Source organism: Petaurus breviceps, unplaced genomic scaffold (genome assembly GCF_028583685.1).
Source record: "Petaurus breviceps papuanus isolate PSGF00001 unplaced genomic scaffold, PetGlider_PUasm1.0 151, whole genome shotgun sequence".
Classification (NCBI taxonomy): Eukaryota; Metazoa; Chordata; class Mammalia; order Diprotodontia; family Petauridae; genus Petaurus; species Petaurus breviceps.
The window spans coordinates 17,521,523-17,538,658 of NW_027185712.1; the positions used below are offsets into that span (position 1 = coordinate 17,521,523).

At 40.5% G+C, this 17,136-nt stretch overlaps 1 protein-coding gene across 1 annotated transcript in view; it reads left to right on the forward strand.

Moving 5' to 3' along the window:
* The window catches only part of AHRR (aryl hydrocarbon receptor repressor), a 264,267-nt gene that overhangs the window by 143,330 nt on the left and 103,801 nt on the right, over positions 1-17,136 (forward strand). Inside the window, exon 4 of the mRNA XM_069076018.1 lies at positions 11,513-11,613. Coding sequence (XP_068932119.1) covers positions 11,513-11,613 — 101 coding nt within the window. The remainder of the gene's footprint in view (positions 1-11,512; positions 11,614-17,136) is intronic.

Consider the following 17,136-nt stretch of genomic DNA (forward strand, 5'->3'; position numbering starts at 1 on the left):
TGAGAGCTGTCAGGTGGGATTGGGTTTTACTATACCTGAGGCTGGAACTCATTCCCGAGCAGCTGGAAATCATTTAGTTCCTGGACCAGTGCATTAACATGAACTTATTTTAGACATGATTTGGGGAAACATTTTACATACATGCTCAAAATTCTAGAGCAGTAATACTAATGTTATGTACACAAAGTTGAGCTGCCAGTTTCTATTCCAGTGTTTAAAAAATAATGGAGAGTTCAATGTTTCCAGCATTGAGGAGAGTTTCCAGTTTGTCTGAAAATGTCAGAGCTCTTATATATGTTCAATGTAGCTCTTGGGATTTAAAAGTAATGGAGTTATGGAAAAAATAAAAGCCTATTAGGTCATCTGGTCTCTCTTTCTTTCCCTTTCCATCCCTCTGTACTGAGTCCTAAGTCTAGTTTTGAGGTGATGAGCCTTTGACCACTTCCTTTGGAAAATTTCTCATATAATTATAAACCCTCAAAGCTTCTCTCTCGATTTAGCTAATTCAATTCAATTCAGGAAACATTTATCAAGTGCCTACTAGGTACAAGGCCCTGGGGGAGAAGGGGGCTTTGAGGATGCAGAGGAGCAAGGACTAGAAGTTGCAAAGAGCTGAATTTAGGCTTGACGTCAGGGAAATTAAAACCAACCCAGAGTGTTGCCTCAGGAACTGGCGAGTTCCCATTCACTTGAAGTATTTAAGCGAAGTCTGCATGAATACTTGTCTATTATATTGTAGAAAGGATTTGTTTTCAGGTACAGGTTTGGTCCCAATGGCCTCTGGGGTCCCTTCTAATGCTGGGATTTGGAGGAATCAGAACGATACTCCATTGCACTCATGATCTCAGGGTAGTGTTATAGCAATAAACTTACACACACATATGCATATTGGGATATATGTAGGGGGAAGAGGAGGGACTACAGAAGGAAGGAAGACATATTCATCCATTTTGACAGTTTTCTTTCCATTCAATATTTGTCCATTTTACTCCTGAGAAAACAAAGTTAGGCTAGAAAGGAGTAGCCAGGAGGTTGGGAATCATAAAGAGTAAAGGCAATTGTTGGCACCATGTCATAAACCATAAGCCACTGATACTCTGACATCCTGTTTAGGATAGAGGCCCAAGAAGATTTGTACTGAGGGTGTGAATGTAACATACATCAGGTAAATTGGTGAAAACTGACACCTTCTGGAGGATCTCTCTTCAAAACAGAACATCTGATAAATTTCAATTTTTTTCACTAATATTTTCAATTTTGGGAAGGAAGAACGAATGAGGGTCACTCCTATTGTGAACGTGGTTCTAACAAATAAGAAGTAATTGGTTTGCCAGAATAAAAATGATGGGAACTCTAGAAAGAAGTGACCACACTATCTTAATGTCCACAATAAAGAGAGGAATGTTTGGTGTGATATGATCTGTATCTTGATGTCAGTAGACTAGACTTGAAAGAGTTTAAGTAAAAGACTTGTAGGTTTTTATGTCCAAAGACTGAAAAGGAAGTCAACTGAAGAGAAGTTTTCAGCAACAATATCTTAATGACCCTGAACAGTTATCCTGAGGAGGGAAAAAATAAGGTAATGTCTGAAGAGACTGTTGTGGCTGCACATGGAGCTCTTTGAAATGCTTTGACTTTAAAGGACTTATTTTCTCATCTGTAAAATATGGATAACCATATTTATACTGTATACTTAACAGGGTTGTTTTAAAGAAAGCATTTCATAAATCTTAAAGTGCTACATAAATGTGAATTGTTATTATTCACTTCAATTCAGTCAACATTTATTAAATACCTACTATGTGTAAAGTAAATACAAGACAAAAATGAAAAACAGACTGTACTTGCAAGCTCAGGAATTGATTCCCATAAGAGGTAGAACCTGAGTCAGACCTGGAAGAAAGTTGAGGATTCTGAGAGACCCTGGTGTGGAGCTCATGGAGGACAGCCTGTGGAAAGACACAGAGAAGACAGATGGAATGGCAAGTTCAAGGAATAGCAACCAAGCCATTCCCCTTGGACTTTTACCATGTCCATTTCCATTTTACTGAGAGGCAATTTAGATGCCTCTTTAGAATAAGATAATGTACTCATAAAAGAGCTATCTTTATTTCTGGAACATACAGCTGGCTATTCAAAGTACTCTGTTGCAATAGTTGCATATTACACTGACCATGTCAGTGACATTCTCTTTGATGAGTGGAAACCATGTGAAAAAGTAATGTGAAAAGGAGCATCTTTAGCAGTTTGCCTTTTTGCAGTCTCAATTACCTTATCGTGGCATCAGGGCAGGAAAAAAAAATAGGACAGATCATGCTGATCAGCATAAATTTTCCTAAAGCTGAATTCCCTTTCTTCTTTTGGATTTCAGAAGGCCCCAAACCAGTGGGATAATTCAATAAAAACAGTGTATTATAAAGGCACAGATTCCTACTTCCAACTTCAAGCCCACCTCACAGATTCATAATTATAATTTTTATTATGTTATTTTCCATGAGTGGCACAGCCTTGTAAGAAAATGCCAGGAAGGTATAAGCCCAGTAAGAGTTGAGCCTTGGGGCAGCTAGGTGGCACAGTGATAAAGCACTGGCCCTGGAGATAGGAGGACCTGAGTTCAAATGTGACATACACTTAACACTTACTAGCCATGTGACCTTGGGCAAGTCACTTAACCCCAATTGCCCTGCCTTTCCCCCTCCAAAAAGAAAAAAAGAGTTGAACGTTGTAAAAAATGCTAAGAATAAAGGAAGAACTTCTTAATGTTGTGTAGATGAGAGCAAGAAAAAAGAAGGAAGGTGTAGGTTTGGGGTAAAAAGAAGATAGTGATCAACTATGGAGAGAAGCAGTATACCACTTAACTAGTGTTTTGCTTACTAAAGATCAGGGTCGGACTAGGTGGCCTCTGAGATCTGTTCCAACTCTGAGATTACATAATTCTGCAAGAACAGTTTGTAGTTTGGAAAGGAAGAAAACAAAAAAAATGCTTATTAATTGATAATTGAACCCCAAGAAAAGTGAGAATTAATTGGTCTGTGTGGATTGTGTACATGTATGGATTTGTGTATATACACATACATCTATATATTGATGTATGTATATTCATGCATACATATGCACATACAGACACATATAAAATAGATGGTAATTTGGGGTGAGTTGTGGGGAGGCCATCGGCAGCTGGGAGGATTAGGAAGGATTTTCACGAAGAAGCTAAATTCTTGAAGGAAACTAGGGAGTGTAAGACACAAAGATGAGGAGGCAGTGCATTCCAGGCAGAGGGGACAGCTAAAACAAAGACTAGGAGAAAGGAAATGGTGAGCCGTATATGAGGAATGTCACGGGTGTCCAGGCTGACTGAACTGTGGAGTGGTCTTTGGGGAGCATCTACAGTAGGAGGCATGGTATGGCTCATGGTCCATCCACAGAAGGTAACGGAACTAACATTGGTTAGATGGGAGGATGACCAAGAGAGATCAGTGTCAGAAAAAAACAGAGAGGGGAAGAACATCCAAGAAGAGAATTCTGTCGAAGTGGATGAGAAGGCTGAGGACCACATTGTATGTGACAGTTAAATAGCCAGAGGGTACTTCCCTAGATGAATTCCCGTCATGGGGTCTGGATGAATCACCTTCTAAGGCACTATAAGAAATGGTGAATGCAAGTGCCAGACACTGTAAGTAGAAGGTATCAAACTTGCTGCCTACTAGCCACAAACAGCAGGCAGAACTCCTTAGGGGAACTGATCCAGATCAAAATGTAATTGGGAAAAATTTTTAAATAAATAAAGATGCAATAAAATATAGATACTGTTGATTTGTGGTTTTCTAAGTTAATATGTGACTTTAGGGATCAGGGATCTCTTTCTGTTTGAGTTTGTCACTGTAAGTGATCCAATTAGGCAGCTGGAGGGCAGAGTATAAGAGTGGGAGTAAGATAAACCTTAGTTGAAATCCTACCTCACTTCAGATATTTACTAGCTGTGTGACCCTATACAAGTCACGTAACTTCTGTTTGCCTCAGTTTCCTTATCTGTAAAATCGAGACAATAATAGCACCTGCCTCATAGGATTGTCATGAAGATAAAATGAGATATTTGTAAAGTATTTTGCAAACCTTAAAGCACTACCTAAATGCTAATCATTATTTATGTTTATTAGTCGTAGAGAAAAAGGGAGATGGCATAACACTAAAGGTGGATAAATACTGTCCCCCCTTTTTATAGAAGCAGAAAATATGATTCTTAAGCTTAGAGAAGGGCAAATCTCACAATTATTCCTGGGGAAAAAATTAGAACATGTTGTTGAAGGGGTGGTCTGTAAGACTTAGAGAAGTGGTAAATTATTGGTTATTTTGAATGGCTCTGTAGGAGGGGGAAATTTAGGTTATCTACTGAAGATATTAATAAAAGTTCTTTTTTAAAAAGAAAGAAATAGTTATGACTGTAGAACATCATGGTTTTATTAAAAATGAGTCATACCAGACTAAGACCACTCATCTTGCTTGTAGGACAGTAGTGGCTACATTGCTTAACAGTTGTAGACATGGTCATCATTCCTTGGGGCAGCGAATAGAGCATGGACCCTGGAGTCTTGAGGACCTGAATTCAAATGTGGCCTCAGACATGTAACACTTACTAGCTGTGTGACCTTGGGCAAGTCACTTAACTCCAATTGCCATGCCTTCCCCCCTCCAAAAAAAAAAGTAGTATCATTACTGACATATCTGGTGCTGCAGGAGAAGGAACTGTTGGGGCTAAGGTCTGCTATGACAATGAAAAGAACTGCTGCCTAGGCCCTAGGGCAAGTATACTTAGAATGGGCTGCCATGTTACCACATCAAATACAATAGCAAGATGAACGCTGCCATAGGCCAACTTAGGAGTTAGTTATTGACGTGCCTGCTTACAATATTATGATAGCACTGATAGGTTGTTGCCACCATTCACCTGTGGAAACAGTTCCCCCAGTCTCTGGTGGGCAGCTGCTTCCAATCTATTCCTCCTTGGTAATTCAAATAACTCCTGCTGAGACAGGACAGCATTAGGGCATTGGCTTAAATGGGTCCTTCTGAAATTGACCAGTTTCATTGTGGGAGTCAGTCAAGATGGAGAGGAAGTGGTGGACGTGGGTCATCTTGGGGAGAGAGCCTTGTAGCAGTGCTACAGAGGAGTCTTATTCAAGAATTTAATTCAGAGCATTTGATCATGGCCTTGATGATGTGATTATTGAATTTCTAGATGACACTAGATTGGAATCACTAATTCATTGGATGAAAGACCTGGTATCCAGAGAGCTAGAATGATAGGCCAAATCTAATAAGAATTTAATGCAATAAATGTAGGCTTGTAGTTACGCAGGTTGAGTAAGTCAGCTGCATAAATGCAGAACAGGGATAGTATATCTAGAAAGTACCTCATAGGAAACAAAGAAATTGGGGGTTTTAGTGGGCCAAGAACATGATATGGGCCAGTGGTATGACATGGAGGTCAAAAAGCCTGAGGCCGTCTCAGGTCTCAGTGTCCACAGTGATGGAGGTGATGGATCTGCCCTGGTCAGCCCACATTTGGAGTCTTATATTCAGCTCTCAGCACCACACTGACGTGACAAAGAACATGGTCAGAGAAAGGACAAAAGAATGAGGAGGGGACTCAAAACCAGCACATAAAAACTCCAACTGAGGGACTTGGGACTTTGTAATTGGGAGAAAAGAAGACTTATTGGGCACATATTCAGTGTCTACAAATGTTTTAAGGGTCTTTGTTTAGAAGAAGACTTGAGGGGCAATGTGGCAAAGAGGAAGAGAGAAGGGATGGGAATAAACATTTATATAGTGCCTGTTATGTTGGGCATTGTCTTAAGCACTTTTATAATTATCATCTCATTTGATCTTTAAAACAACCCAGTGAGGTTGGTACTATTATTGTCTGGATTTTACAGTTGAGGAAATTGATGCAGAGATTAAGTGACTTGCCCAGGGTCACACAGCTAGTATGTGTCTGAGGTCACATTTGAATGCAGGTCTTCTTGATATCTGGTCCAGTGCTCTGTCTGTGAAGAGTGAACAGAGTGTTGAACTTGGAGTTGGTAAGACAAGCTTCAGACACTTAGTAGCTGAGTGACCTTTGTCAATTATTTAACCTCAGTACCTCATCCATGAGGATGGCCTGGATGGCTTACTAAGGTCTGTCCCTTCCAGCTTTAAATCTGTGTACCTGTGATTAGACTTGGGCAGCTAGGTGGTGAAGTACATAGAGCACTAGGCTTAGAATCATGAAGACTCATCTTCCTGAGTTCAAATCTGGCCTCAGATATTTACTAGCTGTGTGACCCTGGGTGAGTCACTGAACTCTGTTTGCCTCAGTTTCCTCATCTGTAAAATGAACTGGAGAAGGAAATGGCAAATCACTCTAGTATCTTTACAAAAAACAAAACAAAACACCCAAAACCCAAAAAGGGGTCATGGAGAGTTGAACATGACTGAACAGCAACAACAACAAAATGATTAAACTTGTTCTCCTTGGCCCCACATTGAAAAATAAGAAGTAAGATTTGGAGGTTATAAGAATGACAATTTAGCTCTATATAAAGAGGGGGGAACTCTCCTTTCAAAATTAGATTTTCTTTGGTAGAACTAGAGGCTTTAAGTTGTGTTGGTTGAAGAAATTGCCTTGATATTTCCTCTGGTGTTTTTATTTTAACTTTTACTTGATATTTATCAGCTCTAATTTCACTTGGAACTATGGACCCTGTGCTACCGTACCTCCTTGCTTTGGGTCTTAAGTTTTCCATGACAGCTTTCTCATGTTTTCATTTAATTATAAACAATGGCAGTACTGATAAATGTTTAACAACCATCTCTCTAAAAAAATAGTACCCACAATATTATTTTAATTTAATCTTTTGTTAATATTTTCTCCATCACTCTCTAAAGTCTAGATAATAAACAGAACAACAAATCAAGACTTGATTCGCAGCATTTGCCAATTGCTGAAGTGTAAATTATCACACTGAAAATTTGATAGCTAACTCTTGCAAGCTGGTCTAGGCCAGCTCTAGCATACCTGGATTGTAGAGAGTGTGAGATTGAGTGATTGTGGAGATTACAAGAAGCTACATGGTATAGTGGAAGGGGCGTTGAATTTGGAGTCAGTAATCCAGATTTTAATACTTATTAGCTATGTGTGTGTAATGATAATGGAATTTAAAGATCCCCCTGTATTGGCTTGGTTTTCGGGGTAAGTGTTAAAAGCCAGAGCTTGTGAGTTCCACTTGTGGTATGGACTTGTTGATGTGAAGAGAGGAGGCTGAACTGGGTGGAGCTGGTGCCATGGATGGAGAGGCCCAAGGAGAGAGAGGCAGGAGAATTTTTGGGAGCAGCATCGTGGAGGCAGAGAGAGAAGGACACAGAGAGAGACACAGAGAGACAGAATTGCCAGGGGCTAGAGTTGCTGAGAACTGCTAGCTGAAGCCATCTGGACTGCTGAGGGCCAGTTGGAGCCCTCAGCCCAAAAGAAGGACTTTTGAGAACTGCCACCCAGAGCTGCCGAGAACTGAGGAGGCCTGACTGTGGTATTTTTTCTGTCTGTTTTGATGTTACTTTGCCAGATTCATCTGCTGGTAAAGGACAGTGCTGTTGTTGCAGAGGTCCTGGAACTGTTGGTTCAGAAGCCCCGAAGGAAGATTTTGTTGTTGTATGTTTACAGAAATCCTAGAGGAGGGTCTTGCTGATGTTTTTCAGGGGCCCCGAGACTGTTCTGCAGGCAGAGAGTGAATTGATGAGGAATCCGGCAATATATATTGTGACTTTGTTAAGCTTTGTCTCCCCAGGATCAGAGATTTCTGAGAACTTGCCTCTAGTCAAGATGAAGAAAAGACCTCTCCTTGGGTGTTGAGTGCTGTGATGATATAACCTTGTTGTGGCTTTGGGGTAGATGGCCTTTGTGCTTTCTATTGCCCCTTTGAGAGAGCAGCTTGGTGGTGATGGATGGTATTGTAATTCAGTTGTAATCCTGGGGTGGAAAACTTTTGATTTTTAAACTTTATGACTGACGAAATGAATGTACTTTGTTTATGATTGGAAACTAATCTTCAGTTGAATAGAGAGAAGACTTTGTGATTGACTAAATGAATGTACTGCTCAGGGGTGGAGTAATTGAGAACTTACTAAATGACTGAGTTACCCTGTATTTTGATCTTGATTTTCTGTGAATGTTTTGCCTTAATCTGTCACCGGATGAATGGAGTTTAATCTGAACCTAGAAGTTGTTTGTGCTTGGCATTACAGTGTGGACTTGGGGAAATTTGTATAACCCCTCAGAACCTCAGTTTTTGCACATTTCCAGTGAGGTTAACCAATATTACTTGAATTACCTAACTCACATGGTTATAAGAAAAGACCTTTTTCAAGTCCTCTGTAACTGGGTGAGGCAGTCTGATCAGACTTGGGCCCTTCAGCAGAGAGAGGAAGTTAAGGCACAGTAACTGATGAATTCACAGGGGTAACCACTAAGTACAGAGGGAATTATTGTCATTCATTTAGCTTATTCATGATTGGTGTATTCATAAATACATGGGTATGAGTGGCACAGTGGATATCCTGGTGGCCCTGGAGTCATGAGGACCTGAGTTCAAATTTGCCCTCTGACACTTAGCTGTGTGACCCTGAGCAAGAAACTTAACCCCAATTGCCTCCAAAATAAACAAATACAAGGGTGTTCTACTCCATATTCATGTATTTATAGACTCCCTTTATTTAATATCTAGAACACCTTGCAAGGGGCCCTGTTATCAAGTGCTCAGATAAGCTTGTAGTCATAGAAAAGTTGGCAGGCTTCCTATTGGACTCCATGTATGCCATTATGACATGTCCTGAATTAGTACAAAAAAGGTCTAGGTATTAATAAGTTGGCACATGTTCTTGTTATATCATCGTTGTTTGTTGTGGCTCAGTCATTTCAGTCATGTCCAGCTCTTCATGACCCCATTTAGGGCTTTCTTGGCAAAACTACTGGAGTGGTTTTGCCATTTCCTTCTCTAGCACATTTTTACAGATGAGGAAACTGAGGCAGACAGGGTTAAGGGACTTGCCGAAGGTTAAGTAAGTTAAGTAAGTTGAAGTTAAGTTGAAGTTAAGTAAGTTGAAGTGAGGTCTTCCTGACTCCAGACCTGGTGCTCTATCCGATGTGCCACCTAGCTGCCTAACAAACCTTAAAGCACTATACAAATGTTGACTATTATTATAGTTGTAGTAAGTTGATATTTATATAGTACTTTTAAGGCTTACTGAGGCTTTTATATAGTTCATTTATAGAGATTATCTCATTTGTTCCTTATAATAGCTCTGTGGGAGTAATATTATTGCCCCCATTTTGTAGATAAGGAAACTGAGAATCTGAGCATTTAAGTGACTCCTGATTCTGGTTCCAGTATTCTATCCACCATACCACAATACCTTCATACATGAGATGATCTGCACTGAGTATTATCACATCAAGAGCCTTGCCCTTTGACTCCTTACCTTTGACACTATCAATTACCTTCTTCTGATAATTCTGTCCTCTCTAGGTTTTCATGAAAACCGCCCACGTCCTGGTTCTCCTCCTGTCTATCTGCCTGCTCTGTGTAGGTCTCCTTTGCTGGAGGTACCAGGTCATGCCCCTTTCCCTGAGGCCCTTCTCTCTTCTCTCTCTATACCATTTTCCAGGCATGGGGGACAGCCGGGTGAATTGTCCAGAGCTGAGAGATTCAGTGTATTGTTTGTGGAACAGCCAGGAGGCAGGAGTCACTGGCTTGGTGATCTCATCAGCTCCCATGGGTTCAGTAATCACACCCATGCCAATAAGCCGATAATTCCCAGATCTATATATCTCGTCATAATCTCTCTCCTAAAGTCCAGCTTCACATCACCGATTATCTTTTAGACATCTCAAGTTGGGCATCTGGGGGCATCTCAAATTCGGTATGTCCAAGAAAAAGAAAGTATGAACGTTTTAGGCCCAGACCTTTCCCTCTTCTCAAGCTCCTTCTTTTGAAGAGACATCCAGGCTTATAACCTTAGTGAATTCTCACGCACAATAGCTCCCTACATCCAGGGAGCTACAGTTGTCAAGTCACTGTTGCCATCTTTACCTCATGTATATGTGTGTATATATGTATGGGCATATATGTAGCCATGTTTAGGTATATGTGTATGTATAACACACATGCATGAACATACATGTTTGTACATGTGTGTATGCATGTGCATGTGTATACACACATAATCTCACCTTCTTTTTACTCACACAGTTGCTACCCTGGTACAAATCCTCATCACCTCCACCCTGTACTATTGCAGTAGCCTTCTGGTTAGTCTCTTTGCATCCCTGTGACTTCCAGAAGCAAATGTAAACTCCTCTGTTTGGTGTTGAGAGCCCTTCAGAGCTGCCCCTTTTCTGCCTTTATGGTTCCCTTTTTCCCTTTCACACACTCCGTGATCAGCTACACTGGTCTGCTTGGTAGACCTCACATCCAACACTTCTTCCATCTTCTCCATTTTACTGGCTGTTCCCAATGCCTCCCTCCACTCATCTGCCTCCTGGCTTCCCTGATTTTTTTTTTCCCAACACTTATCTCTTTTGCAGGAGATATTTCCAAGTCCCCTTCCCTCCCCTACCCCTTCCCCAACCTTTGACTAATGCCTTCCCTCTGAAAATTGCCTTCCATTTCTATGTAATGTCTAAGTCATGTATAAACAGGGCTATTTGCATGTCATCTTCCTCATTAGCATGTTAACCCCCTGAGGGCAGAGGTGGTTTTTGCCTTCCTTTTTATCTTCTTCACTAGCAAATAGTGATTTCTTCATAAATACTTGACTGATTGAGTGACAATGGATGCTGTATTACCCAGATAAATCGGGATGGGAGTCTCACCTTATGACACAGGTTTCTTCATTACACAAAATAGGGTTTGAGATGTGATCATGTGAGTGAATTAGCCCTGATTTTCCATTGGTATTGAGAATCAAAAACAACTTTTGGTCTTTTTGTATATTTTAATGTACGAAAATTTTCTTCAGACTCAAATGACATCAGAGTCTGGGTAGGGATATGTAATAAGAACTGTAGAAGTAAAAATTGCGGCTTTAAGAAACAGCGTTAAAATACAGCGCATCTGCCTGACTAAAGGTTTCTAAAACAAACTGAATCTAACTTAGTTGAGTGTTGGGTCGTCCTGTCTTCTTTTGGCTGCTGGCTAGGAGCCAGCATTAACTGGGTTGAATTATATAAACTGCAAGGATTTGGTAACATGATGTTTTTTCCCTTGGTTTTCCTGTACCTTTTCATTTGTTTGCCTTATTTTTGATGAAGCGGATAATAGTGGAAAAATATCATTCAATAAAAACAATGTTTACAACCCTTGGATTACTGAGAAGGTCGTTCTACCCTGTAAAATGTGGTTTGCTTTTTTGGGCCAGAGACAGGGGATGAATTGATCAAGATCGTTGACATGTTGCTAATTCTTTTCTCTAACAGCTATTCAGGAGCAACGCTTCAGGACACAAGGTAACCACACAGTGAAAGAAGATCACCTCCCCGCTGGAATTGCCATGCCCGAAGGGGGACTGTTACTAGAAGTGAGTACCCACGATTTCCCCTTTACTTTGCATCCTCTGCTCTGTCACATACACATCAGCACTGTAATGGGCTGACATTTTCCTTCCTTGGTCACAAACGAATACCCCTCACTTCCTGTCTTGATTGTTGCAGTAGCCTGTTGGTGGGTCTGACGGCCTTGGGTTTCTGCCCACTCCAGCCCCTCTGCCATTCAGCCACCAAAGTGATTTTCCTAAAGGGCAGGTCTGATCATGTCATCTCCCTACTCAATAAACTCCAGTGACTCCCTGTTGCCTTCAGAATCAAATACAAGATGCTTTGTGTGGCATTCAGAGCCCTACATAACCTAGCCCCTTTCTACCTTTCCAGTCTTCTTATGCCTTTTTCTCTGCCATATACTTTTGGATCCAGTGACACTGGCCTTCTGGCTGTTCCATGAACAACACTCTTTTTCTTGACTCTAAGCAGGTTTTTGTTTTGTTTTGGTTATTCCTCATACCTGGAATACTCTCCCTCCTCATCTCAGCCTCTTGGCTTCCCTGGCTTCTTTTAAATCCCAACTAAAACCCCATCTTTTACAGGAAGCCTTTGCCAATTCTTCTAAGTGCCTTCTCTCTTTTAGTTATTTACTTTTCTATTTGTATGCTTATTATTATGTATGTTATGTAACATGCCACATATTAACAGAAAAGTATTATATGCCATGTACAATAATATAGATGATATATTATTGTATGTAACATGATATCCACAGAGGGAGAGTGACAGCAAGCACAAGTTGGTTTGTATTTGTTTCCTTGCTATCTCCCCATTAGATTGTAAGCTCCCTGAGGACAACAGTCTTTTGCCTCTTTTTATATCTCCAGCACTTAGCACAGTGCCTAGCAGACAACAGGCTCTTGATAAATATTTATTGACCGGCTAATGAAATAGAAACTCTCAGCCTGGCATCTAAGGCCCTCCACCTTGTGACTGCTACTTACATACCCTTCCAGCCTTACTTCACATCACTTCCCTTCATGTCCTCCACATTCCAGCCCAACTAGACTACTGGCTGTTCTCAGAACTGGATATTCCATCTTCCTCCTCCATGTTTCTCCCTGTCACTAGCAAGCACTCCCTCTTCAGCCTCACCTTTCTCAAGGCCCTTGTGCTATCTCTTCTTTCCTCAAACCTTTCCTGACCCTCTCCTTTGAATTGTTTATACGCATGTTATATCCCCCCAACCCTTGCAGAAAATGTAAGTTCTTTGAGGACAGGGAATAATCTTTGAATCTTCAGCACCTATCACAGTGCCTGGCACATAGAAAGTATTTGAGAAACGTTTGTTGAGCTGAAACAGAGATATTTGACAGCCAATATAACTTACTTCTAAGACTTCACTAATTTAGTGGTGGTCATTCAAAAAGCCTCATTCATTCAACTTTACTCATTAAGAAAATGTGCTAAATTTATTTTGTTCAGTCATTTTTCAGTTGTATCCAACTTTTTGTGATGGCATTTGGAGTTTTCTTGGCAAAGATACTGGAGTGGTTTGCTATTTCCTTTTCCATCTCATTTTACAGATGAGAAAATAGAAGCAAATGAGCCTAAGTGACTTGCCCAGGGTCACACAGCTAGTAAGTATCTGATGTCTGATCTGAGCTTAGAAAGGTGAATCCTCCTGAATTTATCCATATGCTATAAAATAATTAAGCACGTTTTCTCTGGAAACTAATTTTCAGAAAAGGAGTTCTGAAATGGATTAGAACTAAGGCAGAGTAGCTGGAATAAGTACAAAGCTCCTCACAGTGAGTGGCTCTTTAGGAGAAGCAACAGCATGGAATTGTGGGTAGAATGCTGGACCTGGCATTAAGAAGACTTCTTTTCACATCCTGTCTCTGGGAGTGGTGGAGCTGTGAACAAGTCCCTTGACCTCATGGAGCCTTAGTTTCCAGGGCAACTAGGTGGCACAATGTCAAGAGGGCCAGACCTGGAGTCAGGAAGACCCATCTTGAAAATAAGATTATATCTTTGTGTTTCAGAATTTTGCTAATTGAGATTAGTCTGGAACCCTTCCCCCAGTGAATCAGAATTGGTGAGGTTTTATGTACACATCGGGATTGGATTTTTTTCTCTTCTGGTTCAAAACCCTGTTGTTCACATTTCTTATCATGAAAGAGAATTAGAGGGTATAATCCATAGTAATGTTTTCTAACTTTGCCCAAGTTCTTGTTTGCAAGATAAGCATGTGAATTGGGATCACTGTCGTGTTGGAAGATGTCCAGGGAAATCTTATGCAGTTATTTAGTCTTTTATTTTTTATTTGTCTTTATGACTCCTTAAAGTCTCAGCAGTGATTTAATTAGAACACAGTTTAACGTTAGTGGTTTTATTTAATGGAGTGAAAACTTAAGGACTAATCTCTTCTGACCCAGGATGCTCCCAAATACTTTCACAAGAAAATAGGATATTAGCTGGGGTATAGTAAAAAGAGTGACAGAGTTTGAGTCAGAAGGCTTGGGTTTGAGTCTGGCCTACAGACTTTCCAGCTGTATGATCTTGGTCAGAATGTTTAAATACTTCTGAGATTTGTTTTCCTCAACTATAAAATGAGGCTAGTAATATTTATACTAACTTACCCCATAGGGTGACTGTTAGGATCACATGAAGCAATATGAAAAAATTATATGCGTGTGTCTATATATACATATGTGCCATCATTATCTCTGGTGTATAGGACAACTATGACAAATACATACTAAATAAGTATACTGGAGCATTGTCCGGAGCACTGAGTGGGGGAGATACAAGGATTAGATAAGTTAAAACCTTTGCTTTCAAAGGGATATAGGTCTAGTAGAGAGAGGACACTAATACAGAAAACTATAGTACAAAATATCCTGTATCCAATGCATTTCAGAGCTACAAAAAAAAAGTGGTATGGTGAAGGAAGGCAGCGAGGTGGCTGGACCTGGATTCATCTTCCTGGGTTCAAATCTGGCCTCAGACACTTGATGACTATGTGACCTTGGGCAAGTCACTTAACCCTGTTTGCCTCAGTTTCCTTATCTGTAAAGTGAGCTGGAGAAGGAAATGGTAAACCTCTCCAGTATCTTTACCCAGAAAATCCCAAATGGGGTCACAAAGTCAAAATCAACTGAAATGGTGAAGAAGAGGCATATTAATGTCTGAAGGGGAATTCCAGTTAGTAAGCATAGTATTTTAGGATTTCCAGGCAGAATAGGACAAACACAACCTCAGATAGACAGTTGTATCTTTCAAACCTCCAGATTTCACAAGCTCTCTTGGCAACGCTTCAGGGTCTCCCAACTCACTGTCAGAAAGTTATCTCCAACCTCTATTTTAGATTTATCCTGCTAAAATGTTAAACCCATTCCCTGTTGCCTCTCCTCAGTGGAGAAAGGCTATGTTCACTAGAAACCAAATGTCTGTCTTTTCCCAAAGTAAAAGAAATTCAGGTTCTGTATACCCACAAAGAGCCATTTCCCCAAACATGAATCTGGTCATTCAGTAAATATTGAAGATGCTTTGTCCACAGAGAGACAGCAAGGCAGAATGGATGAAAAAGTGTCCCACCAGTGTCCCACACGAAAGAGTGGAGTGACCACATTGCATCCAATAATCTCAAATATGACCTGAACCAGAATAAAATGTAATTGGGAAATAGTTAGCAAAATACATAAAAACATAATAGGACTTAGGTAATGTTAGTATGTAGTTTTCTGAGTCAATAGATAGGCCACAGGGGTCCTTCTGTATGGGTTAATGGTTCCTGTTTCTTTTTACATTTGACACCACTGGCCCAGGCAACTCTCTTAATTGGTAGAGAAAATGCATTGCCTGTAGCTCTCTACACTGAAGAAATCCCAGGTCAGGTTTGAAAGCAAAAAATGATGTATACCTCTTTATACCTGAATCAGTATTTACTCCTATTTGAACTCACAACCATTGGATCTCCAAAGTCCCTGATAGTTAATTGAGGTGTAAAAGTGTGGTTCTTTTCAGGAGTCAGGGCTCTCAATTAATCCTGTGCCTTCACAATGAGCTCAAACTGACCAGGTCCAGTCTTTTCTGTATTCTTTCCTACCTGACATCCTTATCTTTGCTTCCTCTTGTCTTTGATTCTCATCAGGTAAAGAGAGCAGAGTTTAAATCCCACTGGGTGCATCTGTATAGACCTCACTGCTTAACTTTATGTTACTTTTAGCAGAGTCATCTGGAGACTTCTAGTCTCTGTGTTTATGGTGTCTTTTGCCATCCTCTGTTGTCTCTTTCTCTTTCCACATTTTTTGATTGTTTCAGAGCTCTTTGGGCCTCAGATTGCTTGTACTGGTGTGAAGGACTTCATGTACCTTGTAAATTCTAATTGGTTCCTTTACTGTGTGTTTCAGGCTCTCCCCGGTCCCTTTTCAGGTTTTTAGACTCATCCTTAACATGTTTGTTTCTGTCATTGACTGTAGAGTCAACCAGCCTTTCAAAGATACAGGAAGCCTCCTGCAGGGCACAGACTCTTCTACTCTTTGTGCATTCTGGTTGAAGCTAGAAATCTCAAGAATTTCACTTTTTTCAGGGCTTATTAAAATTCAGTAAGATCACTCCATAATCTTTGTGCCCGAGCTGCCAACTGTTAGGAATGTCTATAGCTTCCGGCCCTGAAGCCCTTTAATGTCTCAGTTGTCATGGTGGTTACCTGTGAGAGAGATCACATTTTTGTTCATTGCCTTTAAAAAGTAGTGATTCTGCCAATAAAGGTCCCAGAGAAAAGATAATCAAAGATACCTTTTCCTTCCTAGCTAAGAGGTGGGGGGGGGGGGAGAAGTAGGATATAATATTGTTTACTTCACTATATACAAGCTCTGTAGTTGATGCTTTTGCTTAATTGTTTTTGTTGGTCAAAAGGGAGAGTTCTCTCTGCAGGGATTGGAGTGAGAAACAACTGTGATATGAAGACAAAAAGCTAGTATGAAATTAATTTTTTTAAATGAGTGGTTCAAGTGGAACCCTCACATATTCCATCATTAGTCATCTGCTTCTGGCACTGTGCATGTTTTCATAGTAAATAAGAATGACTTTTAAAATTAACATAGAGGAGGGATGAAATAGTCACTCAGGCGGGGCTCCCCAACGTGCAACATTTATAACAACAACGACTAATACTATGTGGTGTTTTAAGGTTTGCTAAGCACTTTTCCATATATTATGTTATTTGGTCCTCACAACAACCCTGTAATGTAGGTGCTTTTATTAGCTCCATTTCACTGATAAGGAAACTGAGACTGAGATATGTTTGGTGACTTGCCCAGGGTGATCTGAGACAGGATTCAAATGTGGGTCATCCTGCTTCCAAGTCCAGGGTTCTGTCCACTACACCAGCTTGTCCTTTCCCTTGCACGTAATCTGGCAGTTAAGACTTTCTCCCCTAAAGGAACAGCTTTCCCACAGAGAAGAGGAAAGAAGGAGAGTAGAAGAGAAGAGAAGAGAAGAGAAGAGGAGTCAGGCGAAGTTGGTGGAGGACCCCGAGCAGCTGGCTCCGCAGCCCA